We start from the raw sequence: 25,909 nt of genomic DNA, 5'->3' as shown, positions 1-25,909 counted from the left end.
CACTGCTGTGGGTCATGTTCCCTCTGTTTGACTCTGGCTTTGTAGCATGAAAGCAGCCATAGGAAATAACATAAGTGAAGAAGTGTGGCTGTGTTCCAGTAAAACCTTATTTACAAAAACAGGCAGTGGATCAGATTCAGCCAAAGTTTGAAGACCTCTGTGTTAGCTAATAGAAATAAGCAAAGAGGGAAACAATAGGAAATCATATTTAATTTTTCCTTCTAGAAAAATGATGTTGGTATATCCTTGTAGACTAGAAGTAATATTAAACCTTTCACTACATCATTCCAGACCTTTTCTGTACGTGTGCATGCAAATACTGACCTGCTGCAGAAATGTCAGGGGGTAGCCTTTATATCTTTCAGCCTCAGACAAATATAGGATGTGTCCTGATTGCCCATGGCTTCCATGGAATTCCAGTACGTGGATATAAATACTGTTAGGGTCTCTAGTTATTTCCAGAGTTTTGCTATAAAAACAATACTGAATATGTATCCTTATATCTAACTATTGACACACATCCTTGGTTATTTCCTTCAGATAAAGGCCCAGAAGTGGATTTGGTGGCACAAAGGGTGGGCATTGTTTTAAGACCTTTAGCTTATGTTGCCAAAAGAAAGATTTGCTGGTTGATCTTCCTGTTTGATGATGTTAAAAAAAGAAAAAAGTATAAAATCCAACCTTCTGTCTCTAGTGAAGACTCGGTAGGCTTGGTTTTGTGGGAAAGGGACACAGATTTCATTCTTCTGGCCAACACTTGGCTTTCAGGCAGGCAGAGGGAGTGGGTTGGTAGTAGCCCAGAACAGTACTTTTCACCATGTAACCAGGGCCCCCCCCCAACCCCTCCCCCAGGGTTTGCCATTGAAGGCCCCTCCCAGGCGAAGATTGAATATGACGACCAGAACGATGGCTCGTGTGATGTCAAGTACTGGCCCAAGGAGCCCGGTGAATATGCTGTTCACATCATGTGTGACGACGAGGACATCAAGGACAGTCCCTACATGGCCTTCATCCATCCGGCCTCGGAAGACTGCAACCCGGACCTGGTGAATCACCTTGTCCTGTTTCTGTCCTCTCTTTCCCGGCTCCCAGCATTCTCCCCCAGGGCCTGGAGAGTTGCCTTACGTAGCATTTAGAGAAGTGGCAGAGAAGAGCCACTTAGAGCTTAGGAAGGAAAAAGGCCTGAATTAAAGTTCTGGTAGTACCACTTGGGACACCTCTGACAACGGGCAAGTAGCTTACCTGTCTGACTTGATATCTTCCTCCATAAAATGGGACGAATAATAGTGTCTGCCTCCTCGAGCTTCTGGTATGATTCAAGGAAGTAATGTGAATAAAGACAGCCCTTACCACTGTGCCTGGCCTGTACAAGGAGCTTCATGAATTACTCTTTTCCTGCAACCCAGAGTGTCAGCTTTCAGTCTTGCCACTTTCTGTAGTTATTATTTCAAAGTGCTCCATAGATTAAGGATTTTTTCCCCTCTCCCTGCTCCTGTTCTCTTCAGTTGGTGCAGCGTTTGCACTGTTTTCAAGAGCTTCTCCCAAACTTTTAAGCAGGCCAATGAGCATCAAGTCTGAGTCAGCCTGGCGGACAGGAGGAAGCTCCTGCTGCTCACGCCACCCGCCCCACCACCGCCCCCGAATGTGTGCTGCTGTTGGCCCATGCAAACAGCTGAACATAGTCTGACATCAGTCCAGGCTGGTAGCTGCTCCTCTTTGGCCAAGTGCTCTTGGGCCTTTGCTTTCTGGGGCCTGCAGACTTCTGGAATGTTGTCAGTGGTAAAGGTTCTGAGCCCCCTCAAAGCGGGAACATTGATACTGGGCATGGCTAGTGGTCCCTGCCCCGGTTACTACACAATGACTATGTCAGCTCGGATTAAGGCCGGGAGCACAGGCTAGTTTGGGGCCCGGTTTTACAGAATTTTCCTCCTGCATGAGAGGCTAATAATACCGTTTTAATTTTAAGTTCCGGCCTAGTTTAGCAGTTTCCTTCCCACAACTGTCCTATAATGTAGTAGGTACTGTAAAGCCAGGAACATCTGTTTTTGCTCTTCCCTCATTCCCTGATCACCCGGCTTCTGATGAGGTATAGTCAGGGCATTACACAAAAGGAGAATCACTATTGGCCCTTTGCCCCAGGTCCAAGCATACGGGCCGGGTTTGGAGAAGTCTGGATGCATTGTCAACAACCTGGCCGAGTTCACCGTGGATCCTAAAGATGCTGGAAAAGCTCCCTTAAAGATATTTGCTCAGGTAGGTTTCTAGGGCCCTCCTGTGCAGGTAATTGTCAGGTAACAGGATCCATCAGTGTAATGGCAAGTCACTTGGGCCATCTAATCCTCAGTTTCCTCACCCTCACACTGTGAATAGAAATATTTATCTTATGGGGTTATGTGAGGAATAGATGAAACTCTAACATGTAAGGCAGGGTCCTTGTCTCATCTTTATAATTTGTGTTCCCTGTAAGTGAGGCTTGATTGTTTCAAATTTTCCTGTAAATGTCCTTAGTGTGGCTGAAGGTACCGAGGCCATGATGGGAGGTTTGTAAACAAGCAAGGATTTATTAAATGTTTATCTAATTTAGTTGAATTTGACCGAAGAATGAATTAAGGCAGTACTGGGGATTGAACCCAAGACCTCATGCATGCTAGGCATACCCTCTACCACTGAGCAATACCTTCCCCTCCTCACCTAAGGATTTAAGTGCAAGAATTAAAATTAAGAAGCACTGAGTGGCCCTGGCTTTCTTTTGGGGCCATTTGCTCTTAGTAATTGAAAATAGATAAGTGCACATAATACTTTATCACCTGTGCTCCTTATATTGTGAGAACATGGCATATCATAGTTGCTGCATGAAATTTTGTTGGATAAGCGAGTGGTTGGTTGTCTTGGGAGGCCACGGTGGCCCTGTTTGATGGTGACAAGTGTGAGGACCAGCTCTGTTCTTAGCCGCTGCTCTTTTGCAGGATGGGGAAGGCCAGCCCATTGACATCCAGATGAAGAGCCGGATGGATGGCACTTATGCCTGCTCGTACACCCCGGTTAAGGCCATCAAGCACACCATTGCCGTGGTCTGGGGAGGTGTCAACATCCCACACAGCCCTTACAGGGTAGGCTGTGAGATGGAATCCTGGTTGTGGTATGAAAAACCCCAGACCTGAGGCAGGTCTGGGCTCCATGCCTGATGGCCAAGGCAGACGTATGGAAAGACCCACGTTTGGTGGGCCTTGGAAGACAGAGTGGCCCAAAGGGCCGAGTGCTCTAGATTGCCCCAAAGTATATGGTTTCTAACAATGTTAGCTAACAGTGTCTTTATTGGGTCCAAGTGGAGGAGAACTTGATTACAGCTTTCTCCCTGTCCTCTCTAGGTCAATATCGGGCAGGGCAGCCATCCCCAGAAGGTCAAAGTGTTTGGGCCAGGAGTGGAGAGAAGTGGGCTGAAGGCAAATGAGCCTACTCACTTCACAGTGGACTGTACCGATGCTGGGGAAGGTGAGAGTGGGCTTCACCCAATGTGGTGATGCTTCTTGGGGAAGGAAGTTCTCTTCGTAACATTTCAAGGGCAGTGAACTTTGAACCAGGAAATAATCTACCCAAATAGGTAATTGTTCATCTAATGAGCCTCTGTGTCAGTTCCATGGTGATACCTTTGCTAATCCTCCATCCCTTTTCTCAGTTTTCTTACTGGAAACTTCCCAATCACTTTTCTGGGGTGTTAGCCTGAGCTGGCAGTGATTGCATGGGACATGCTGTTTCTTGTAAACTGGTGCTAATAAGCTGGTCTGTTCCAGGTGATGTCAGCGTTGGCATTAAATGTGATGCCCGGGTGTTAAGTGAGGATGAGGAAGATGTGGATTTTGACATTATTCACAACGCCAATGACACGTTTACGGTCAAATATGTGCCTCCCGCTGCCGGTCGATACACTATCAAAGTTCTCTTTGCATCTCAGGTGTGTGTTTGTGCCTGGGTTCTTTGGGGCCACCTGTGTGTGTATTTTCTTTTTTGTTTTTTAGTGACAGGGAAGGTGACTTGAGATATCTGCCCTAAAGTTTTCCTTAAAACCGAGAAAGAAAGAAGGAAAAAAGCCCCAGAACTAAAATTTTACCACTTTCTAACAAAAGTGAGGCTGTATATTCAGTGGTCAAAAGCCAGGCTGTGAAAAAAATAGTGGATTGTTAAAAGCTTGCATCAGGTTTTCAAATGGAACGTAATTTCTAGGTGTGGGTCTACTTCAGTCTCTTTGAGACAATGACCTCGGCCTCAGCCTTTCAACTTTTACAGGGAGAGAGAAGAGTTTTGGAGTTGCAGATAGCATTCACATTTACATGTGATGCTGAAGGCAGGAGGAGTAGTACCCTAAAACAGGGAATAATGGAATCCTGGTGATTCAGATTCACCTTGCATAAAGATAGGGACCTCTGGAGAAAGTTCTGTGCCTAAAGATGTTAGTCTTGAGTTGGCTTTATCCAGTTAACCTGTTCTGCCTTTGTTTTGACAGTCTCTAACATTCTTTTTGGAGAATTACAGTCATTGTATTACTGATCAATTCCTTGCACTCCTCAAACCATAATAGCTCTCTGCTGTCCCTGGAGGACATTTCCTTCCTCTGACCCAGTGTATTATGGTCTCTCTGGATTTTATTCCTGGTAGTAGTTTTGCATCCTATGTACTCAGCATTTGGTGTTAAAGTCTGAGAGCTGTCAGATTCTTTTGGGGAACACATCCTGTAAGCGACCGCTGATGGCCCTTGCCTGATGCTCGTGTGTGAAGACTTGACCGGTGGCAGCAGAAGTTTGCTCGCCACCCACTAGAGAAGTCATGCTGAGGTCTCATCTCCCTTGGCTTTGGGCAGAAGGCTAAGCCCAGGCAGGTGCTTCAGGGACTTTCCTACTGAGAGAGTGTCTCTGCTACAGGAAATCCCCGCCAGTCCTTTCAGAGTCAAAGTTGACCCTTCCCACGACGCCAGCAAAGTGAAGGCAGAAGGCCCAGGGCTCAGCAAAGCAGGTAAGGTGGTGTGTATGTGTGTGTGTGAGGCCACCCCGAGGCCTTCTGCGGGCTCTTGGCAGTGGGCACGATTGATCCGGGGCTGAGAGTGACTCACCTCCCCTGAGCAGGGCTCCCATTCAGCAAGGCCGGTGCTAGGTCTGAGCTGCTGGCAGTGGCTGAGCGCCAGCCCCTGTCACTGCCACCACCTGCCTTGCTGGAGCCGGTGCTGATGAACCTGTCAGACTGGTTCTAAGGGTGAAACCCCTCCAGCCGGGCCTGTCTCTCACTGCATTGTCTCCTCCCAGGTGTGGAAAACGGGAAACCGACCCACTTCACTGTCTACACCAAGGGGGCTGGAAAAGCCCCACTCAATGTGCAGTTCAGCAGCTCCCTTCCTGGCGACGCGGTGAAGGATTTGGACATCATCGATAATTATGACTACTCCCACACCGTTAAATACACACCCACCCAGCAGGTACGGCCCCTCCCTGCTCGGTGCTGGGCTGGGTCACTTTGGACATTAAGGGGATGATCTGTGCTCTGACCTGTGCTCCCTTCTGGGAGATTCACCCTTTCATTCTACACCTCCCTGAGAGCGCTGACAAAAGGCCTGGTTGGTTCTGCCAGGAGGACTTGAAGGATTCTCCAAGAGTAAGCAGGAAGCTAGCCATGTCTCCCCACCCCAATTTCCCACCTCTGCTTCAGGTTTTAGCAGAGAAACGCTGAGCTCTTGAAATTCAGGCTAATATTAATACCTGCTTCTCTCTTACACACATTCTCCCGTCTTTACCAGCTGCCGTTTAGTCTTTTATTAATTACTCACAGGGCAAGAATTGCCACACCTTTGTTTGTCCGTGCTGGCCCTTTTACCTTAGTTTATCCTTTTTACGAGGTGGTGTAGTGGGGTCTTTCTCAAAGAGCCTCTCAGGCCCAAAATAGTATTTTGGGCACTGAATTATTCCGTTTTACAAAATAGAGAAGTACAGACAGGATTTTGCCATCCAGTCTGCTTTGCTCTGACTATTTTAAGCAATAAGGGCCTAAAATACCTCTTTGTACAAATTCATGTTTATTTCCTTGGCTTCGTGTCCATCCACACCTCTAGGGTCTGGGGAACGCATATCCCTGCAGAAAAGCCTGGGTTCTGCTACTTACGCATAGTGTTCTAGACAGTCACTCCAGACCCCTGAGATTCCTTCATTCTTGAAGAAAAGAGTCCCCCTCTGTGAAAAATGCCATTTGTGAGAGAAGAAGGGCGATGTTTTCTGCAGATGCACTGCTGGAGAAGCATCACTCCTGCCTGGGGCCTTCTCAGTGAGGACCTGGCCGGGGTGTATGGGGAAGAATGAGGGGTACAGTGAGGAGGAGGGATTGGTGTAGGGGTCCCCCTGCACTGGGGGTACATATGCCTGGAGGTGGAATCTTTGCTATGAGAACTTCCCTGGCAGTAGGAGGTTCTCTGGGACAGGTTCTTGTGTGGCCTCTTATCTCCAGATGTGCTTCTTCCTGTGGTTTATTTTTACCCCAACAAGGGTCCATTATTAGTAACGGTTAAACTGATGCTTTTGTAGATGAATACCGTCTTCTCATAAGGGGGCTCAGTGCTAAGTAGGTAATCATTTCCCTACTGATGCTTATCAGGGCTGGTGGGAGTCTTACCACTGACAGCACTAGCTCGATGGCATCTTTATTGCTAATTCTCACATTCTGTAGGAGGAGGTACCAGAAAGCACGACCATGCACGCTGGTCAAGATCACAAGATCATAGACTCTTCCACAAATGTTTTGAGACCCTTACTTCATCCTATATACACATACACCTTTTTGTGTTTCAGCTGAGCTGCCAGAAAGTAAGTTGCAGACATCAGGACAGGCTCAGGTTTTGACCCTCACTCTCAGAAAGGGCTTCAAAATCCATCACCCTGGATGGCCCCAGCTGCCAGTTGAGGCAGAGGTGGAAGTTGGGAACCCAGGTCCTGTTTTGTCACATTTGAAATGAAGCTGGAGTGGAAGGTGCCTTTTTCCAGAGTCACCCCAAGGTCAAGTTCATACATTTCTCTGATTGTAGCCAGCATGAGGGCTGTCAGCATGCTTAGTGGCCCCTTCGGGCTTTTGTCCAAATGCTGTCAGTCTGTTGTCACACCTGCCTCTGGTGTGATGACTTTATGGTACCTCTTCTTTGTTGTTTAAAGTGAGGTTGACTGCTTCATTATTTGGACAATTTGCAACTCTGCCTATTTCCCTATGGCAAAGGAAACAGATTAAATATCTTTTCTTGAACTGTGAGTTCCCCAGGATGGGGTGTCACATATATATATATATACACAGGGCCTGATGCTTTATGTGCTTTGTATGGATTTGTGTCTGAGTGGGTGAATAAAGGAAGTGGAGCCTCACCTTACAAGCAGAATCAACAAGAGATCCTTGTAATCTGGTAGGAGAGTGGGGCCGGCACATCCTCATTCTACTTTGAACTCTCTTTTCTGAAGAGCAGCTCAACATTGGGCTAAATAAGGGTGCCTTTTGAGCTCTGCTCTTGGATGTGGTTAGGAAACTTGGGTCAACCCAAAAAGCTGTGCCAACACAGGCAGGGATCCTCTGCAGGCTGCCGCCCACAGGCACACCTTCTTGTGGTGGCTTTAGGAATTCAGAGGCTGGAACTTCCCAGAAATGCAGCTGTTGAGGGTGTGGAGAGACAAGGGTGGGTCCTGGCTCAGGGTGAGCAGTGCACCCTCCGAGTGCAGGCTGCTGTGTGAGGAGCCGCAGCCCCCGCCTGGCTGCTGGCTCTTTGTGCCCTGACACCTGTGGGCGGCTGCTGTCCCCTGCAGGGCCCTGGGCCACAGCTCGCCTGCCTGCAGGGGGCCAGGGATAGGTGTTGCTGGTTGATCCTATTATTTCTTGTCAAAAGACATTGGTAAGACTTTTGGCCTCAGAGGGATGTGGACTCATTGGGCTGGGGCTTGAAGACCCTCGCAGGGGTCAGACAGAGGCTTGATTTTATAGGCAGGCCATGAAGCAACGCCAGTTTCCCCCGAGGATGTGGCCTTCCATGCTTTTGGTTGTCTGTGCCTCAGTGACTGTAGTTTCTCACCCCAAGCGTCCCCAAACACTGGGTTTGAGGAGCTGGCGGCAGCAGCTCCCTGACGTGCTGAGTCAGGAGCCCCTGGGATTGAAAACTCCACGTGCTGCTGTGGCACCTTTCAGAAGCCCCAGGAGCTCACTGAGCCTCACAGGGTAACAGTGCCTCCCTTGACATGTCGCTACTGCTGGTGGCCCTGGCTGTCACAGGTCCCTGGAGGAGGGGCTGTACATGGCTCTCTCGGTCCTGTCCCAAAGGTCTCATATGGAATGAGACTGGCGTCTCAGAAACATGGTAGAGAAGAGAATAAAAGCAGCAACATCCGTGAAATGCACCGTTGGTCACTGCCCAGACATTCCTCACTTCCCAGCTTTCTGGGGAAAACACAGGCTGTTCCTTGGCTGGGGGCTCAGGGGAAATCTTAAAATGCTACTGAGCATCGCAGATGTAAACCCCTAAGCTTTCTCCCTCCTCTTTGTTAGGGTATTCAAGGTAGAGTTCATGTCCTACCTGAGTTTTTTTTTTTAATGACTGGGGATGAGACTGTGCTTTATTTTATGGGGCAGGGGCTTAACTGAAAGAGAGGTCTCCCCTCTTTGCTTTGGCACTCCAGAGAAGCAGTCAGGAAACTTGCAGTGGGTGGTGGGGAAGGTTCTTCCAGGATTCTTGGTTCGTTGTGAGGCTTTGGAGGAGTTAGGGGTTTAGGGGCACACCGTTCGGAATGCCATGGTGGCTGAAGCAACAAATGAGTCCCTAATGCGTTGAGCGGGATCCGCATACATCTTACCATGAGGTGTTACACTCTGGAGGCAGGGCCCACTGGTTTTGGGTGCAGTGTGAATGCATCCTGGAAAATCAATCCTCCCTCCTTCGTCGATGCAACCAATTTTTGTCTTGGCTTTCCCCCCTCTTCTTTATTACAAAAGGAATGTGAGAAAATATTCACAGGCCAAAAGCTACTCCCTTTTAGCACTTGATCTGAGACAGCTTTCAGCAGGGGCTGAATTCCAAGGAGCCCTCTGTATTCCTGCAGGAATCATCGCCCCGCCCCCTTGTTGCTTTCCCTCCCACGTCCTCTTATGTGATGCCCAGACAGTTGAGGTGAGGGGGACCTTAATCTACTGAGACAGCTGTGAGCTTTCATGGAGCTTTGGTTTGGAGGGCGGGGACTCAGCTGACCGTGGAGAGCGGAAGCCAGCAGTGAGTGGGCCGGGACTGGCCGTGCCGCACCCCTGAGACCACCAGGGCTGCTGGTGAGGGGCCTGCCAAGCCCACAGGCGCAGCCTGCCTTTACACTGGCAACTTTTCTTTCCTTGACTTAGATGCGGGAGTTTAGATACTGTGCAGTGGTCTCATAACTGCCTCAGGCAAACTCGCAAATCCCTTTCCCAGCCTGGTGTCCTGAAATCAATTCCTAGGCCATGGAAAAAAATGGTTTTGTTCCATCAGAGGCCCCCAGACCCCCTGCTTTGCCCATGGCCAGGGTCGGGGATGTGCTGGGCGGGGAGGTGGTGTGGCAGAGCAGCCAGGACATGGGTTTGGGAGGCCCAGCTCTCATACTTGGGGCAAGTAACCTTACCTCTCTGAGCTGTAGTTTCCTTTCCTGGAAACGTGGAAATGACAGGCAACCACCCCTTAGGACTGTTTTGAGATTGAAGTGAGGAAACTTAAAAGCACAAACACGGGGATGAAAGAAAAAAAGCACGAAAATGGTATGCTTATTAAGCTGTCCCTGTCATTGCTCTTTTTTTCAATCTGATTTCTCTGTCCTTCTTGCCATGGGCCCCAAAACTTAGAGAAATATCTGAGATGCTTTCTAAATTGCCTGGAGGCACATACTCTGTGTCTTGGGGAAGAATGAAAGACCCGAAGGCAGGTTGAAACACCAAATTGGTATGTTGGTATCCAAACGTGTCCTCGCTTTTCTCTCGTTCCAGGGCAACATGCAGGTTCTGGTTACCTACGGTGGTGACCCCATCCCTAAGAGCCCCTTCACCGTGGGCGTGGCTGCTCCACTGGATCTGAGCAGGATAAAAATCAACGGGCTGGAAAACAGTAAGTGTGTGAATGGAGGGAGATAATCGAAGAGCAGTTAGAAAGCTGTCAAAATATAGTGCACAGAGAAGTAACTTCTGACTTAAGAGACAGTGCAGTTGGACAGACTGGGGTTTGAATTAGGGCCGTGCTGCAGAGTAGCTCTGTGACCCTACCTGTCCCCTAACCTCACCGAGCCACCCTTTTCTCATTTGTACGGTGGAGGGTGTGGGAAGAAGACTCAAAGGAATATTGTGAGGATTCAGTGAGCTAAGAATTCAGGGACTAGCTTGTAGTCAGCCCTCAGTAACTGCTGGCATCGCGGTGGGAGGCTTTTATGACAAAGGGAAGGTGGAGTATGTCACTTTCTGACGAATTCTATTGTGCCAACTATCCTTGGCCACTGAATCCACATCAGAGTCAGCAGTCAATCATAAAAGCCAACTCCCTGGCACCCAGAAACCACAACTGCAATGCACCCCACCACCCCATTCAAATATTCCTTTAGCTTATTAGGTATCTTATTAGCACAAGCTCATGTCATTCATTTAACTTTTTTTAATTCGGAAAAATTTCAAGCATACAAAGGTTAAAGAGACTAGTATAATATGAACATTGATGTACTTAACCCCAAGTTCGTAAAATTATTTTTGACACAAGTAGTATTTTAAATCCATTTTTCATCTAAAACACATCACAGTTAAGAGCAAATTCCGCTTTAACCATCACCCCTCCCCCTCCCTTGACTTTGCCGAGCTTACCAGTTCCGTTTCTGTCCTTCCACGTCTTCTTTCTCCATCTGCACTTGCTTACGTGCCACAGAAGACGTTTGGCAGTATTTATTTTGCACTCATGTTACCTCACTACACCCGTACATCTTCAGCCTGCCTTTCTGCGTCAGTGTATCTTGGATAATGTTCACGTCTACGTCCTCTCGTTGGCTTTAGCTGCCCAGTGGCCGCAGCCTGGCTACACCTCACCAGCACACGTTCTCCTGGTTTCAGGGTCACGTGGGGCTCAGGGCATACTCCCAGGCCAGGCGCCATGTTCCACCTGTGCCGGCTTCTCCAGGTCTTGGTGGGACCATCAGCGAGCTCCTTCGTTGCCTTGTGACCCAAGCGTACAGGTTGTGAATGAGGCCAGCTCCCAGCTCAGGGGGCTCTGAAGCGAGAACTTAATGCTGGCCATTGTCCTTGGGGGAGCAGCCAGCTCTGAGTATAAGAACGGTCACTGTCCAATCCTTTACATGTCCCTTTTCTCCAAGACACTGAAGGGTTTGACTCTAGACCAGAAAAAGCATGATGTCAATTAGAAAAAGTCTTTGGGACATGGAGCTCCAAGGCCTCTTTGCTCAACATCACTGTCACGTGAAGTCCATAGTTGACAAGAGAGTTCGCTCTTGGTGTGCACCCTCTATGGGTTTGGACAAATGTATAACACGTATCCACTATCACAGTTTGGTTTTTGATGATGCAGAATTTGTCGAGGGAGGTGTAGCAGCCAAGGTCCGATGCTGTTCATCTCGGCAGGCCCTGTATCTCCCAAGTCAGGATTTCCCTGGGTTGTGGTGGGGGCCGTAGGCCCACAGTGCTTTTGTTTTGGTTCAGAGTCCTTTCCTTGTTTTTGTCAAATGTAACACATGGGCCTTTTGTGGCCCTGCTTTGCAAAGACCTTTCAAGTATCAGCATGGTACAGAGAGTCAGTTCTCAGGACTTGCTTCCGTGCCCCCGCACTGGCCAGCTCTGCGACTTTTGCCTTCTTGGCTGTAGGATTGAGCTTGCTGCCAAGAATCAGTAAATAAAACATTGGCTTCTGGGAGTGTTTTGATACAAAGTTAACACCAAAAGTAAATAAAGAAGAGAGGGCAGTGTCAGGTTATAACTTAACTCAGATTGTGGAGTCAAGTAAATTGAGGTTTGAGTCCCAGCTCTGTGGTCTGCTGGGTGTGTACCCTGGGCAAGTCACTTAACCCCCCCGAGCCTCAGTTTCCCCGTCTTTTAAAGCCATTGGCTACTAATATATATCCTATACGGTTGTGATGAAAGGAGGTGGTGTGCCATCCTCGTGCCTGGTGTATAAAGTGCATTCAGTGAATGATGGCTGTTGTTGTTATTACCAGTAATTAATTAAAATTCTTGTATTGCTTGTGCTTGAGGACAGAATGCTGATTGCTCTTACTCACTCTTGCCTCTTGTGGTGCATCAGCCATTGTCTGTGTAGAGGCTGAAAACAGGCCCCATGTCCAGGGAACTGTCATTTCTCCCCCTCAGTTGTGTTCTTGCTTGCAGGGTCAGCCCATCCCCTTGGCTTGTCTCCCTTTTCCAGGAGTCGAAGTTGGGAAGGATCAAGAGTTCGCCATTGACACCAGAGGGGCGGGAGGCCAGGGGAAGCTGGACGTGACCATCCTGAGCCCCTCGAGGAAGGTTGTGCCGTGTCTGGTGGCGCCCGTGGCTGGCCGGGAGAGCAGCACGGCCAAGTTCATCCCTCGGGAGGAGGGGCTGTATGCCGTCGACGTGACCTACGATGGACACCCCGTGCCCGGGACCCCCTACACAGTGGAGGCCTCGCTGCCTCCCGATCCCACCAAGGTTAGCTTTCGTTTTTGTTCCAGAACTTGTCCCCTGTTGGTAAATGTAACACCATGGTCCTTCTCTGGTTCTGCCTGGCAGAGACTTTGAGACAATTGTTTTGTGATGAAAGTCGGTTCTCCTACGACTCAGTGTGAGGGGCCCCCTCAGCAGCTGGATCTCACCCCTGCTCCTCTTGCTCTGACTGCGAGGCTTTGGTGAGGGACTCCTCTCCCTGAGTTCTGTTCCCTCATTTGTCAGCAGGATAACGGTCCTCACTTCAAAGTGAGCCTGTAAGGGTGAGGTGAGATGGTGGGCGTGGAGCCTGTGGTCTGGCATCTGGCACACACAGTGAGCCCCTCCTACAGAAGCTATTATGATGCAGCATAAAAATATGTTATTCCCATTATCATTTCCTCCATTGATATCCCTGAATCAAGGGTTTTAGAGATTTTCTGGTGTTCTCAACAGCATGAGTTGTACCAAACCCTCTCTCATTTGTTGAATCAGAGATGAAAGCTTCATCCCCTCCTTTAGTTTATTTTTTAATTTTTTTATTAGACTTTACTCTTTAGAGCAAGGTTAAGTTCATAGTAAAATTGAGAGGAAGGCACAAAGATTTCCCACCTGCCCCCTTCCCCCTCGCATGCATAACCTCCCATTATCACCGCCCCCGCCATAGCGGTGCATTGTTATACGTGATGAACCTACATCAACATCACTGTCACGTGAAGTCCATAGTTGACAAGAGAGTTCGCTCTTGGTGTGCACCCTCTATGGGTTTGGACAAATGTATAACACGTATCCACTATCACAGTTTGGTTTTTGATGATGCAGAATTTGTCGAGGGAGGTGTAGCAGCCAAGGCAAGAGCGAGGTCCGTGAAAGCCATTCTGTGAGCACTCAAGCCAGGAAACCTGACTGTGTTCGTTGCCTTGGATATAAGATTTCTAGCTCCAGCCCTTGAGCTGAGCCTGGCAGGAGAGAGGGAAGCCAGACCTCTGCTGTGCCCTGCTGTGCTGAATGAGCTCACAGCCTTGCTTGCCTTCCTCTGCCATTTGCAGCATCCACTACGTGTGGCTGTAACTGAGTGGCATGGGTGAGTGTGTGTGACACAAGTTAGGCCCCAGGGAGAAGGAGCACTTCATCGAGATGCAGTTCAGTGCTGACAGCAGGCTTGGGTGTTGAAAATGGTGCTGGCCGAGCAGCGATACCAGCATTGGGCAGAGTCTGACTTTTATTCTTTGTTCGAATAGGTGAAGGCCCACGGTCCTGGCCTTGAAGGCGGTCTTGTGGGCAAGCCTGCCGAGTTCACCATCGACACCAAAGGAGCTGGAACTGGAGGTTTGGGCCTAACAGTCGAAGGGCCGTGCGAGGCCAAGATTGAGTGTTCGGACAACGGCGATGGGACATGCTCCGTCTCTTACCTCCCCACCAAGCCCGGGGAGTACTTCGTCAACATTCTCTTTGAAGAAGTCCACATACCTGGGTCTCCCTTCAAAGCCGACATTGAAATGCCGTTTGATCCCTCTAAAGTCGTGGCGTCGGGCCCAGGGCTGGAGCACGGGAAGGTGGGCGAGGCCGGGCTGCTGAGCGTTGACTGTTCGGAAGCGGGGCCCGGGGCCCTGGGGCTGGAAGCTGTCTCGGACTCAGGAGCCAAAGCTGAAGTGTGTATCGAGAACAACAAGGACGGCACCTACGCGGTGACCTACGTGCCCCTGACCGCTGGCATGTACACGCTGACCATGAAATATGGCGGGGAGCTGGTGCCACACTTCCCCGCCCGCGTCAAGGTGGAGCCTGCCGTGGACACCAGCAGGGTCAAGGTCTTTGGGCCAGGGATAGAAGGAAAAGGTGGGTTTCTTGAAAAAGAGTGGGGGCTGCCAAAGTAACATGGGATTAGGGGTCACCAGAAATTCAGAGAGCCAAAGCTGCAAATTCAAGTGCCTACAGGGGCTGGACGAGGTGGAAGGAAACTCACCTGTGGCCTGTGCATCAGGGCGTGGTAGAGGGGACCAGAGTGCAGGGGTGAGCTCATGGTGTTTCTGCTGCCCAGCCCCAGCTTTCTGTTTCTTCATGCTCCCAGCACTGTCAGCAGATTCTCCCATTTTTTCTGGCAAAACCAGAAATCTAGATTTTTATGTCTCAATTCAGCATATTACATTTTTGGCACTTACCTGAAAAGTATAGAAGGTGATGCTGGCTAATACCACACTCGCTATCTTGTCTTCACCCTTTAACCTGTCCTGGATCCCACCTTTGTCCCAAGAAGTGTCACTTGGCTGAGGCTACACTGGAAAAAGCTTCTTTTGCCAGGAGGAGATGTGGAGAGGCATGAATATTACTGATTTTTGTGTCAAAGAGACCCATTGTCTGCTGCCACTGAAATTAGACATATGTATTCCAAAGTGCCAAGAACCTTGGCTCTTGGGTTTCCTTCTGGATCCAAGGTGTTGGTGACATTCTTATCTGTGTGATTGTTCTGCAGGTGTGTTTCGTGAAGCCACCACCGACTTCACAGTCGACTCGCGACCCCTGACACAGGTTGGGGGCGACCACATCAAGGCCCACATCTCCAACCCCTCAGGGGCCTCCACTGAGTGTTTCGTCACGGACAATGCTGATGGGACCTACCAGGTGGAGTACACGCCCTTTGAAAAAGGTGAGTTGACTTCTCCTTGGAATAAGACCCTTGATCAAAGCTATGCTGGGCCATTTCCTCCCAGTGACTGGTGCTGCCTCCTGTGCTTTGCCCGTCTCAGCAGGAGCACATGCAAAGAGACAGGGCAATGTGGAAACTGCCTGCCCCAGCAGAGCCACCTGCCTGCTCAGTGTCTGACATGCTGGCCCTGTTGTGTGCTTCTTGGGCTGGGTTTAGCCTCAGCCTCATCTGAGCAGGTTATGGGGTGATGTCACTGCATGTTGCTCATATGTGCAATTTTTAAAAAATTTCCTGAATATTAAAAATTTTGAGAAATCGTAAAAACATAAAAAGAAAAAATAAAAGCACCATATATCCTCATTCCCTGGATGCTTAATTCCTAAACATTCTGGTATAGGTATTTTCAATCTCTTTTTGTGGGTGTGTGTCTATTCTATTTCATGAATTTCTCTTTGTCTTTTGGTTAGTGACTAGATGGAGTTTTCTCAAATCAGAATAGTGTGTTTAAGATGCCTGTCTTGAATATATACTTGGTGATATTTGCTTGGAGGAGAGTTCTTGTGTGTACATTGGGGGTGGGTGGTGGTGGTATATCACTGCCAAGTGAACAAAAGCATAGTTTGTATTTTTAAAAAAATCAAACCATACCAGCCAACATTGGTATTTAACCTGTTCCTTTCAAATAACTTGGCATAGCACATAGACTTGAATGCCAGAGTGTCATTTCCCAGAAACAGTTGACTGCTATGCAAATACGTTTCTTTTGTTGTTTTGAACAGGCCTCCATGTGGTGGAGGTGACATACGATGATGTGCCTGTCCCAAACAGTCCCTTCAAAGTGGCTGTAACCGAAGGCTGCCAGCCGTCTCGGGTTCAAGCTCAAGGACCTGGATTGAAAGAGGCCTTTACCAACAAACCCAATGTCTTCACCGTGGTTACCAGGTGAGCAAGGCCCTGGGATCTGTGTGTTGACTCTGAAAAAGGAGTAGGTCTAGGTAGTTTAACTCCTTTCAAGAAGTTTTATAGGTGTATCTTCCATATGTGTCACGGTCTCCCAACTTTTGAGAGGTGTTTTTTTTTTGTTTGTTTGTTTTTTTTGTCTTTTTGTTTTTTGTTTAATATGTGAGATATTATCTTTTGCAGTGACTTTTCTTTGCAGAGGAAGACCAAAGATGCTTTAAAAAGTACCAAAAAGCACTTGATAATCGTCATAAAACTGCTGAGCAAAGCAGGAATAGATGGAAGCTCCTTAACTTGATAATGCAGAAATGTAGAGCCCATTTCATATTTCAGTGAAATAGTAGAAATATTCCTATTAGAATTGAAAAATCTTGTCTTCTAGCAAAAAAAAAAAAAATGGTCACAAGTCACATAGCTGAAATGTACTTTCAAAGCCATCTAGTGCAATTAGATAAGAAAAACCAACAAAGGATAAGCATTGGAAAGGAGGGATCAAAGCTGTTTTTATTTCTGTTACACTGTTGAGAAATGCCCTGTGTGCGAGGTGTCTCATTCATTCAGTCTGGTTGTCTCAATGGGATAGTTTATAGAGGGATTTTAAATGAATGTTGGCAATAAGCAGACTGGCATGAACCACTGGTACAACTTGGCTTTCTTTTCCGCACTTTGCAGAGGGGCAGGAATTGGGGGTCTTGGCATAACTGTCGAGGGACCATCCGAGTCAAAGATAAACTGCAGAGACAACAAAGATGGCAGCTGCAGCGCTGAGTACGTCCCCTTTGCTCCTGGGGATTATGATGTGAATATCACATATGGAGGATCCCACATCCCTGGTAAGCTGTCCTTCTGAAAGGAACGCAAAGATTAATTGGTTTTTTCATGAAAGCAGGTTTGAATTTGCTTCTCTCTCTGAATGGGGAAGACTGATGTTTGCAGTAGCTGCAGAGGGAGATGTTCCTTAGGGCTGCATCTCCAAGAAAATCCCAACTCTCATCTTAGGAGGACCTGTAGTATGGCAAAAAGCGTTGGCCTGGCGTTTTGACTGAAAATGGGTACTCATGGGTTGGAGGACCTAGACTGTAGTTTAAAGGAAAGCTGATTCTTTACAAAGTTGAAAATCTTCACTTTATTTTGTGGTTAGTTCTTATTCATCTTATACATGTGGCTTGTTTTCTGTTTTCCTTTGACAGTCCTGGTAGCTCATAAAGATACAAAAACTCAAATTCTTACTTATCAACTTCTATTAAATGATGTATATATGCTTGATATATAAAGGGAATAATATAATAATCCTGTTATGTATTTCCTGTAGGGTATTTAGTAGCCCTTTTTGTGACAACCAAAAACATCTCCAAATGTTGCCAGATAGCCACTAGGGAACAGAATCACCCCTGGTTGGGAACCACTGCTGTAAATGATTCGAACATTTAAAAAAGTTATCTGACTTCAGCAGTGAACGGTCTTCCACCTTTCATGCTCCAGCAGGAGAGTCGCCATAGATTCTGGTTCTGTTTATTTAATGAACTGATCGCCACCCAGCACACACCTAGAAGGGTAGGTGAGTGTGTGGTATGGTGTGGGTGCAAGTCTAAGGGCTCGAGGGCTGCTCCTGAATCAGCATGTGCCTTGTCTCAGGTGTTGTGAGAATGGGAGGAGCCTCTCGTGGGTCAGTGTTGTTCTTGCCCCAAAGGCCATAAGCCAGGGAGAGACCCAGAGGGGAAGGGGCAGGCTGAGGCCCCTACCTTCATGTTTCTGAATTGACTTCAGGAAGCTGGACTGTCCATTGACCACACGCTTTTCTTGTCTCCTGTCTCCTCTTTCTCCTTATCAAGTGCAATGTGGGATGAGAGAAGGTAGAAGGAGATGAGCTGGCGGCTCCCGCCAGGCAGACAGCAGTGGAGATGACCATCTCCTGGTCGTTGAGGCAACAGAACTATTTTGACTTTATTGAGAAAGTCTGGTAGATGCTATCAGCTTTGGAATTCCCCTTGCAGCAGTGAGTGAGAGGCTGGGCCCCTGTGGCTGACCCTCGAGCTTGAGGCAGATGGCCATCGTCAAGCAAAACAACAGAAAGAGGCCCGTTTGGCATTTTTTCATCAGACGTAGATGGTGCCTCTTTTATTTTTCAGGCTCTGTTGCCTCCTAGAGACAAATGCTGACCTCAGAACTTTCCCAGGCAGAGTCATCCAGTAAAAGTGTTGCTTGGTTGTTCTTAGTGTCAGGCTTCACAGCTAAGGTAACTCATAAGGTTCTGCTGTGAAACATTCAGCAACCTGGTAGCTTCTGATTTGCTTTCATGGAAATTCTGGTAGGTTACGTAGTAGCCTAGTTTTTCCTGGCCTGACACAAACCCATAGTGGGGTTATTTTTAACAGGGTATCCTGTCTTACCCGCAATGGCATGCCGGCTTCCTCTGGTGGGTCTGCTGTGGTCTGTTGGTCGTGGCTGTTTCCACCACTGGATCGACTGAGATGAATGCATTAGGCAGAAAGGCTGCTGTGATTGACTGATGATGTCTGCCTGGGACACAGCACAGAACAGTGGCATCCATTGCTTGGTATCTGCCACTCTGAAGCTCAAGTTATATTGTTGGTTCTTGACTGCTCTCATACTAAGTTCAGACAGTGTCCATTGGAGGCTGTGACTTGGAGACTGGCCTCAAAGGTAGTCCATTGCTGTCAGCTGTTGACATTGAACTCCTCAGTTGTCTATCAAATAAAACTCCCTTTCATTTCACTCAACTCCAGCACGGAATGCGGTGTCAACTTTGCCAGGGTCAGCCATTTATTTCACTTGGCTGAAAAAACAGATGCCATTGAAGCCCAACCTTTGTTAAAAAGCCAGGTCCTTGGTTCTTTGTATGGTCTTTGTAATTTATCGTCCCTGATTCTACAGTTTACAAACTTTTTGGGATGCAAAGCAGAGAAACCTCGGCTTACATGACAGTAGACATCATTAACTTTTCCAGGCTTTATGGAGAGCACAAGGACTCTTGCAAGAGATACATGTTGCCACTTGGTGATGGACTTGGCAGTCTGAGGCATGGTGCTGGGGAGCTGGGGAGCTGGGGCTCCTGTTTCTGGCTCATCTCTGAGTAGGTCTTACTGATCTCCCTTGGTTGGGGAATCTCACGAGGGTCCTCGCCCAGCCCTCGTTTCTGTGTTGAGTGCTTTCCTCACAAATCCCAATCTCCCTGCCTTTTCCATGTTTCACCAGTCTTTAAACTCAATACCCTCAAAGAGGCAGAGGGCCCCAGTGTCATCCATGGGGTCAGCCGTGCAGGGGGAGCCACAGCTTACACTCCGGGAGAAAGCAAGGCTTCATCCAGTTGTCAGGGAACCAGGAAGGCTATGTGCGGTGGGGAGGTGCTGGCCGTGTTGTAGGGATGGGTTCCAGGGGCCCCTGAGGAGCAGTTTGTGGGAGGGGATGTGGATGTGGACAGCATGGCCTGCCCACCTCTCTGCAGTCCTCTCCATGCCTTCCTTCTGCTGCTCACCGTCTTCCTTCAGCCTCATGTCTCCTCCCTCAGGTCCAGGCCTCTTCATGTGCCAATCCCCCTGCTTCAAACCCTTCTCCATCTGCCTATGTGGGAAATGCCTGCTCACTCTCATGTTTCGGATATTGTTGGAAAGTTTTATCTGTTCTCCCAAGGACCAGATTCATTGCCTTTTGAATGCTCCACCAGTACCTTGTACATGGGTCCCCTATGTGTTATACGTGATATTACAGTGACTGACTTACCTCATCCTTCTCCCGCATCGTGCGTTCCTGGAGGGCCATTAGCCACTCCGGGCCCAGAACCTGGCACCTTGCCTGCACATAGTGGGTGCATATGGGTGCACACACAGCAAGGCAGGAGGAGCTGACTGGGGCTGGCATAACCGAGGGCCTGGGTGGAGCAACGGTGCGGTTCTGGGTGCACACAAGGCGAGTCTCCAGCTGCTAGGGGGCCTGCACTTAGAATCCTGTGACCTCTTTTCTAGGCAGCCCCTTCAGGGTTCCCGTGAAGGATGTCGTGGACCCCAGCAAGGTCAAGATCGCTGGCCCAGGTCTGGGCTCTGGTGTCCGAGCTCACATCTTGCAGTCCTTCACAGTGGACAGTAGCAAGGCTGGCCTGGCCCCCCTGGAAGTGAGGGTCCTGGGCCCACGAGGTAAGTACACATCCTGCTTTCCTGCCGATACTCACCTGCCCAGGACGGAGGCAGCCACGACCAAGAGCAGACACTTTGCTTTTGAGTTCAGTCATGAACTCAATGTTAACTTTCTTAAATTACTTTACTGCTTCATATTCTAGCTGAACAGTACGAGTTTATTTTTCTAGTGGCCTGCCTTCTCCCCCATTTAGTAACATGGCCCTAAATGTCTTTTTAAATTTTCTATTTTTTTAAAAGTAGCAAGATGAAGCTAGTGTTTGGGCCCTTACATATAAAATTGTTGCAACTGCTTCGTTATGTGTTTCAGCATTTGTGAGGTGACTGGAATGGGTCTGGATTTGGGTGGGTGGAGGGTTTGGAGGTGATAACTCTCTTCAAGTTGCCTTAGTGCTCACGTGGGAATGTACCCCAAATTTCTGGAAATGACCAATACTCAGCCCATGTAGCACAAAGCTTGGTCATTGTCCCAACTCCCTGGAGAGGGGACGTCTCCTGGGGGATGGGCTTTGTGGGCAGTTTGGCCTGCCCTTTTGCAGCCTGGAATTTGGGTTTGGTAAGGCTAGCAGGCCATTTTGGGACAAAGCGCGGACGTGCGTTGAAACGTACCTTTTCATTTTATTTACCTGAAATGTAGGTGACCACATTCCCTCTTCCAGCATTTAAAATGTGCCATTCTCTGACTAATTTCTTAAATTATCTGGATTTTTCCTCAGTGATAGGTTCTTGGCTTCATCGAAGTGGCAAATGAGGTTCTTCCTTCTTTGAAGAGGAACTTTCTCCTCAGTGGGGTTCAGTGGGAGGTTATGCCCTTTGAAGCTCAGGGCTGAAGTGGTTTTGGGGGAAGTGAGGTCATAGGGCTGGAATCTGATTCCACTAAGTTACTGAGCTTTAAGACATACGTGTGTGTGTGTGTGTGTGTGTATGAGAGAGAGAGAGAGAGAGACAGAGACAGACAGAGCACACGCGCACACAAGGGCAGGAAGAAAAGAGAGAGAAGCTTTACTCAGATATCTGCGCCTGTTTCGGAGGACAATGCAGTAGCAGCCTTTTAATTTTAGCTGATGAGACGGATTCCCAGTCATGACGCATCCCCTCGAAGCCATTTCAGAGTTCTTTAAACGTGACCCCAAGGGTACCTTTATGGGGACAGATCTGCATTTTCCTGTCGGCTGCTGCTCTGACTTACGTAACCCGCATGCCTCTTGCTGGCCTTACCTCTGGAGTTGCCTCGTACCTGCCTCATCTGCTTTGCTTAATGAGTATGCCACACTTTGATTAGTCTACCCTGCAGTTGTCCCATCCTTGACACTCGTATTTAGAACTGGGATCTAGAGTCCATCAATCTTAAAGCATGTCTCGATTATGCTTTAACGTAATTTCTAACCATCCCCCGCAGGCATCACATTGAGAGGCCACTCACCCCGCATGAGACTGGCACCCTCACCTGCCCTGCACCTGCATCCAGCATGCTGGCGCCATTGTGGTCTTTGATAAAGGTGGATACAAGTCTCGACTGGCCAGCCCATTGGTTTAATTTTTCTGTTCAGAGTTCTGGACTCTTTGGCCCTTTCTTGGCTTTGGAGTAGAATTGCCACATCCCAAGCTTGAAAGGATACAGCATGTCTGCAACGTGCATCTTCGCCGTACGCCCTCCAGCAACAAGTGCAGGCAGTCTCCTTAATTATACTCTAGGTCCAACTGAGTGTACTTCAGCCAACAGAAGGCTTAAGGTCTCTCTTAGGGTCATCTCTGCAACCGTGAATTGGGGATCCTGTCTCCTGTGATTTCTTAGGCCTCTGATTATGGCCTGCTCTCCTTTGTGTTACTCATCAGTGAAAACCAATAGCTGTCACAGGTGAATGTGACCGTTTTTGAACTCAGCCCAGGGTGGAGTAAAGTGGGGGCCAGGTAGTTCCTCAGACTTCTCACCTCTGTTCTCAGGTCTGGTGGAGCCGGTGAACGTGGTGGACAATGGGGATGGCACACACACAGTGACCTACACCCCATCCCAGGAGGGGCCTTACATGGTCTCTGTTAAATATGCTGATGAAGAGATCCCTCGCAGGTAAGCTCCTGACACTTAGGGAAAGAATCCAGACCAACCTCAAGCCCACCCTTTTGCAGGATTGACCAGCACTGCTCCGGTGGCCCACCCATCCATTCACCTATTCATATATCTATCCACCCACCCATGTATCCATCTATGCATGTATCCATTTGTTCATCTACCCATTTACCCATCCATCCACCCATCCATTCGATCAGGATCACCAAGAACCTGTGTGCTCCACACAGGTGTTAAAGTACATTAGCCTTGATGTTTGCGTCTCCTGCTTTCTTGGGTCCCCCACATTTGTTCCTTTCGGCCCATCTTTAATTTAAAGATGAGCTGAAATTAAGGAGTAGGGAATTTCTGAAGAAATGAAGAGTGCATTAGTTCATCAAGGTCTTCTTTCTGGTGACCCTGCAAGTCGTTTTCTGATTGGGGCAAAGATTTTTACTTCTTTGTTGAGGATTTTGTTGAAAATAGCATTCTCAGAAGGTATTGAATAAAAACCTTGTTCCTCATTCATAATAATACAAAAAATGTTGCATAAGCTCCTCACCTCTCAAAACAGCCTCCAGGTGTTTTTTAAATCATACTTACGATGAAAAAGTTTCACCTGTACCCCAATATCCATATTTTACATAAAGATTTTACATATAGCTCTAGCTCTGTAGGTATGTATAAATTATATTTATGTGTTATTTTAGTAATAGGTCATGCATCATCTAAAACATACTAAAAATAGAAAGTAAGAGATTGAGATAAAATATTAAAACTGAAGTTCCAATATTTTCTTTCCATTTTGGTGATCATTGTGTTAGTATAACAAAAGAGGGTTAAATGTGTTTAACCCCATGTTTCCCAAACTAATTTGGGAATTAGTTTATATCCCATGGAATGCACCAAGGAAAAGCTGGTCTGTTGTATGATGGTTACATGGTTGTAAATTTCTGCTGGATTTAAGGCGCTTAAATCTTACATGTTGTAGAAATACCCCCCACCCCCAGTCCCAGTCCCAGTCTCTATGTAAGAGAGGTCAAATGTTGCTGGCTTGAATTATACCCGTACTGAACCAGGATGTGTATGTGTCTGTCAAGTCCCTTTAAGGTCAAGGTCCTTCCCACATATGATGCCAGCAAAGTGACTGCCAGTGGCCCTGGCCTCAGCACTTACGGTGTGCCTGCCAGCCTGCCTGTGGAGTTTGCGATCGATGCCAGAGATGCCGGGGAAGGCCTGCTTGCTGTTCAGATAACGGTAACATTGAATGATTTCCTGGAGCCAGACTGCATTAATAAGACCTAATTTCCTGGCCAGGGATAAGAACCAGGATTTTAACAACCAGTTTCTGATCTCCTGAAAACATTTGTCACATTTCCCCACCAGAGAGTCAGTAATTGTACAGGAGAACAAACACAGTTGCCTGAGAAGTCTAAGGGCCCCAGGTACCACACTTTGGTGACTCTCATGTATTTTGCTCTCTATTACATCTATTCTTATGTTTTTATTGTTGAATGCTTAAAATTACTCATCGGACTAAGTTCTGCTGCATATCACAGTACACCCCCAAAGGAGGGTGTCTTAAAACACATGGGATAATTCTTTCATTAAAGAGGCCTGGAGGCCAAACAGGGCTCCTGAGTGCTGTGTGGCTTGCCAAGGAAGCAGGCTTTACCCTTCTGCTCCTTTGGCCTAGCATATGGCTTCTGTCCCTAAGGTCTCCTAGACCTCCTGGACCAGGAGGCTGCTGGTGCTCTGGCCATCCAGTCCACATTGCAGGCCAAAAGGAGGAAGAAAGGTAGAAGGGAAAAACAGGACTTTTCAACTCAATCAGCTCTCTTCAGCAGCCCTTTCAGAAATCCTTCATAAGACTCCCATTCTCCTCATTTGCCGGAAGTTTGTCACAAGTCAAGTGGCTAAACCTCATGGTCAAGGATACTAGGAATGGGAGTCTCTGGGAGCAGTGCACCTAGCAAAGAATGAGGGTCTTATTAGTAAAGAGAGAAGGGAGGTAAATGTGGTGGGGCACAAGCAGGAGCTCTGCTCCCTTGTCCCCTACATTTAAATGGATTTAGAGCTAAAACTATTTGTTCACTCGATGGAAAAAATCACTAAAAATTGACCATGTCCTTCACAGTGTTAAAGGGATCTATGACCCTCTGCTCTCCCAAACACACACTCAACCCCAACCTCATAAAAAAAAATTTGTATTAAGCCAGTAATTCCCCTTTCCTCCCATTCGAGGCACTAATTGATGAGCAAAATGCACCAAGATTTTCCTTGCATGGTTTCTGCATCCTGATGGCAACATCCTAAATAGCATTTCTCTGTGATCTACAGGACCAAGAGGGAAAACCCAAAAGAGCCATTGTCCACGATAATAAAGATGGCACATACGCCGTCACCTACATCCCTGACAAGACTGGACGCTATATGATCGGGGTCACCTACGGCGGGGATGACATTCCCTTATCTCCCTACCGCATCCGGGCCACACAGACGGGCGATGCCAGCAAGTGCCTGGCCACCGGTGAGTGCAGGTCAAGGGCAGGACTGTGGGCTCTGGCATCAGAAAGCCAAGCTCTGGCCCTTCTCTTTCACTTAATAGCCGTGTCATCGGGGCAAGATGCTCAACCACTCTTAGCTTCAGTCAGATTTAGATGAAAGATCTTTTTGGAGAACAATTAAGTTAAGAAGCTCTTCCAAGGATCAGAGACTGTTTTGCAGAATTCTTGCAGAGATTAGAAGAGGTCAGGCATGAAAAGTGGTTAGCACGGTGCCAGGCACATGGAAACTATTATAATTACTTTTGAAGTGGGTGATTTATTGAGCTTTCAACTGTGATGGTGGTTCTCAGGAAAAGCATCAAATTTATGCCTTTCATGAGTAAGATGGTTTAGTTATTCAAGATTTATTCACGAGCATTTCAGGCCAGCACCAGAGAAGCACATTAAAGTGTCTAGGTTTTTCGTCAGTGCTTAGGATGAGTCTCTGAGGAACTCTCCGGGAATATTTGAGCATCTGCTGTTCCTTCCATTTCTAAGATGTGACTATTTGAGTATCACGGGCCCTTCAGTTTTTTAAGAACACCTCTTGCAACTCCAGTGCTGCTTCTAGCAGATTTCAAACTGTGAACCCCCATCTCTGAAATGACACAGATTTGCTTCCCTTTAAATAAAGCTAAACAAAGGTCCACCCTGGATGTGTTCTATTTCTTGTCTTATTCTGAATGGAGAAAATCTTTTGGCTTTCAGGGCAAGATTGTTAAGTTGCTCAGCTGGCCCTTTTTGGCCCACCCACCACAAAACATTGAGAAATTTTGTAACACTGGCCAGTAGGCCACCTCCTAGGTCTGTGCTGTTCCAGGGACACCTGGATCTTTGCTAACCTGAGGGCATGTTAATATTGGGTGGGGACTTC

At 47.8% G+C, this 25,909-nt stretch overlaps 1 protein-coding gene across 3 annotated transcripts in view; it reads left to right on the top strand.

Moving 5' to 3' along the window:
• The window catches only part of FLNB (filamin B), a 128,651-nt gene that overhangs the window by 71,698 nt on the left and 31,044 nt on the right, over positions 1–25,909 (top strand). For all 3 annotated transcript variants that reach the window (XM_064496384.1, XM_064496383.1, XM_064496382.1), the window contains exons 12-28: positions 853–1,046; positions 2,140–2,253; positions 2,967–3,110; positions 3,369–3,492; positions 3,792–3,952; positions 4,917–5,007; positions 5,295–5,464; positions 10,006–10,123; positions 12,428–12,690; positions 13,926–14,523; positions 15,158–15,331; positions 16,111–16,273; positions 16,964–17,124; positions 20,275–20,442; positions 22,387–22,510; positions 23,590–23,746; positions 24,830–25,019. In XM_064496384.1, the coding sequence (XP_064352454.1) occupies positions 853–1,046; positions 2,140–2,253; positions 2,967–3,110; positions 3,369–3,492; positions 3,792–3,952; positions 4,917–5,007; positions 5,295–5,464; positions 10,006–10,123; positions 12,428–12,690; positions 13,926–14,523; positions 15,158–15,331; positions 16,111–16,273; positions 16,964–17,124; positions 20,275–20,442; positions 22,387–22,510; positions 23,590–23,746; positions 24,830–25,019 (3,114 nt within the window). The remainder of the gene's footprint in view (positions 1–852; positions 1,047–2,139; positions 2,254–2,966; positions 3,111–3,368; positions 3,493–3,791; positions 3,953–4,916; positions 5,008–5,294; positions 5,465–10,005; positions 10,124–12,427; positions 12,691–13,925; positions 14,524–15,157; positions 15,332–16,110; positions 16,274–16,963; positions 17,125–20,274; positions 20,443–22,386; positions 22,511–23,589; positions 23,747–24,829; positions 25,020–25,909) is intronic.

Source organism: Camelus dromedarius, chromosome 17 (genome assembly GCF_036321535.1).
Source record: "Camelus dromedarius isolate mCamDro1 chromosome 17, mCamDro1.pat, whole genome shotgun sequence".
Lineage (NCBI taxonomy): Eukaryota > Metazoa > Chordata > Mammalia > Artiodactyla > Camelidae > Camelus > Camelus dromedarius.
The sequence above is the reverse complement of the archived record's forward strand: the minus strand, read 5'-3'. Positions and strand labels throughout refer to the sequence as shown.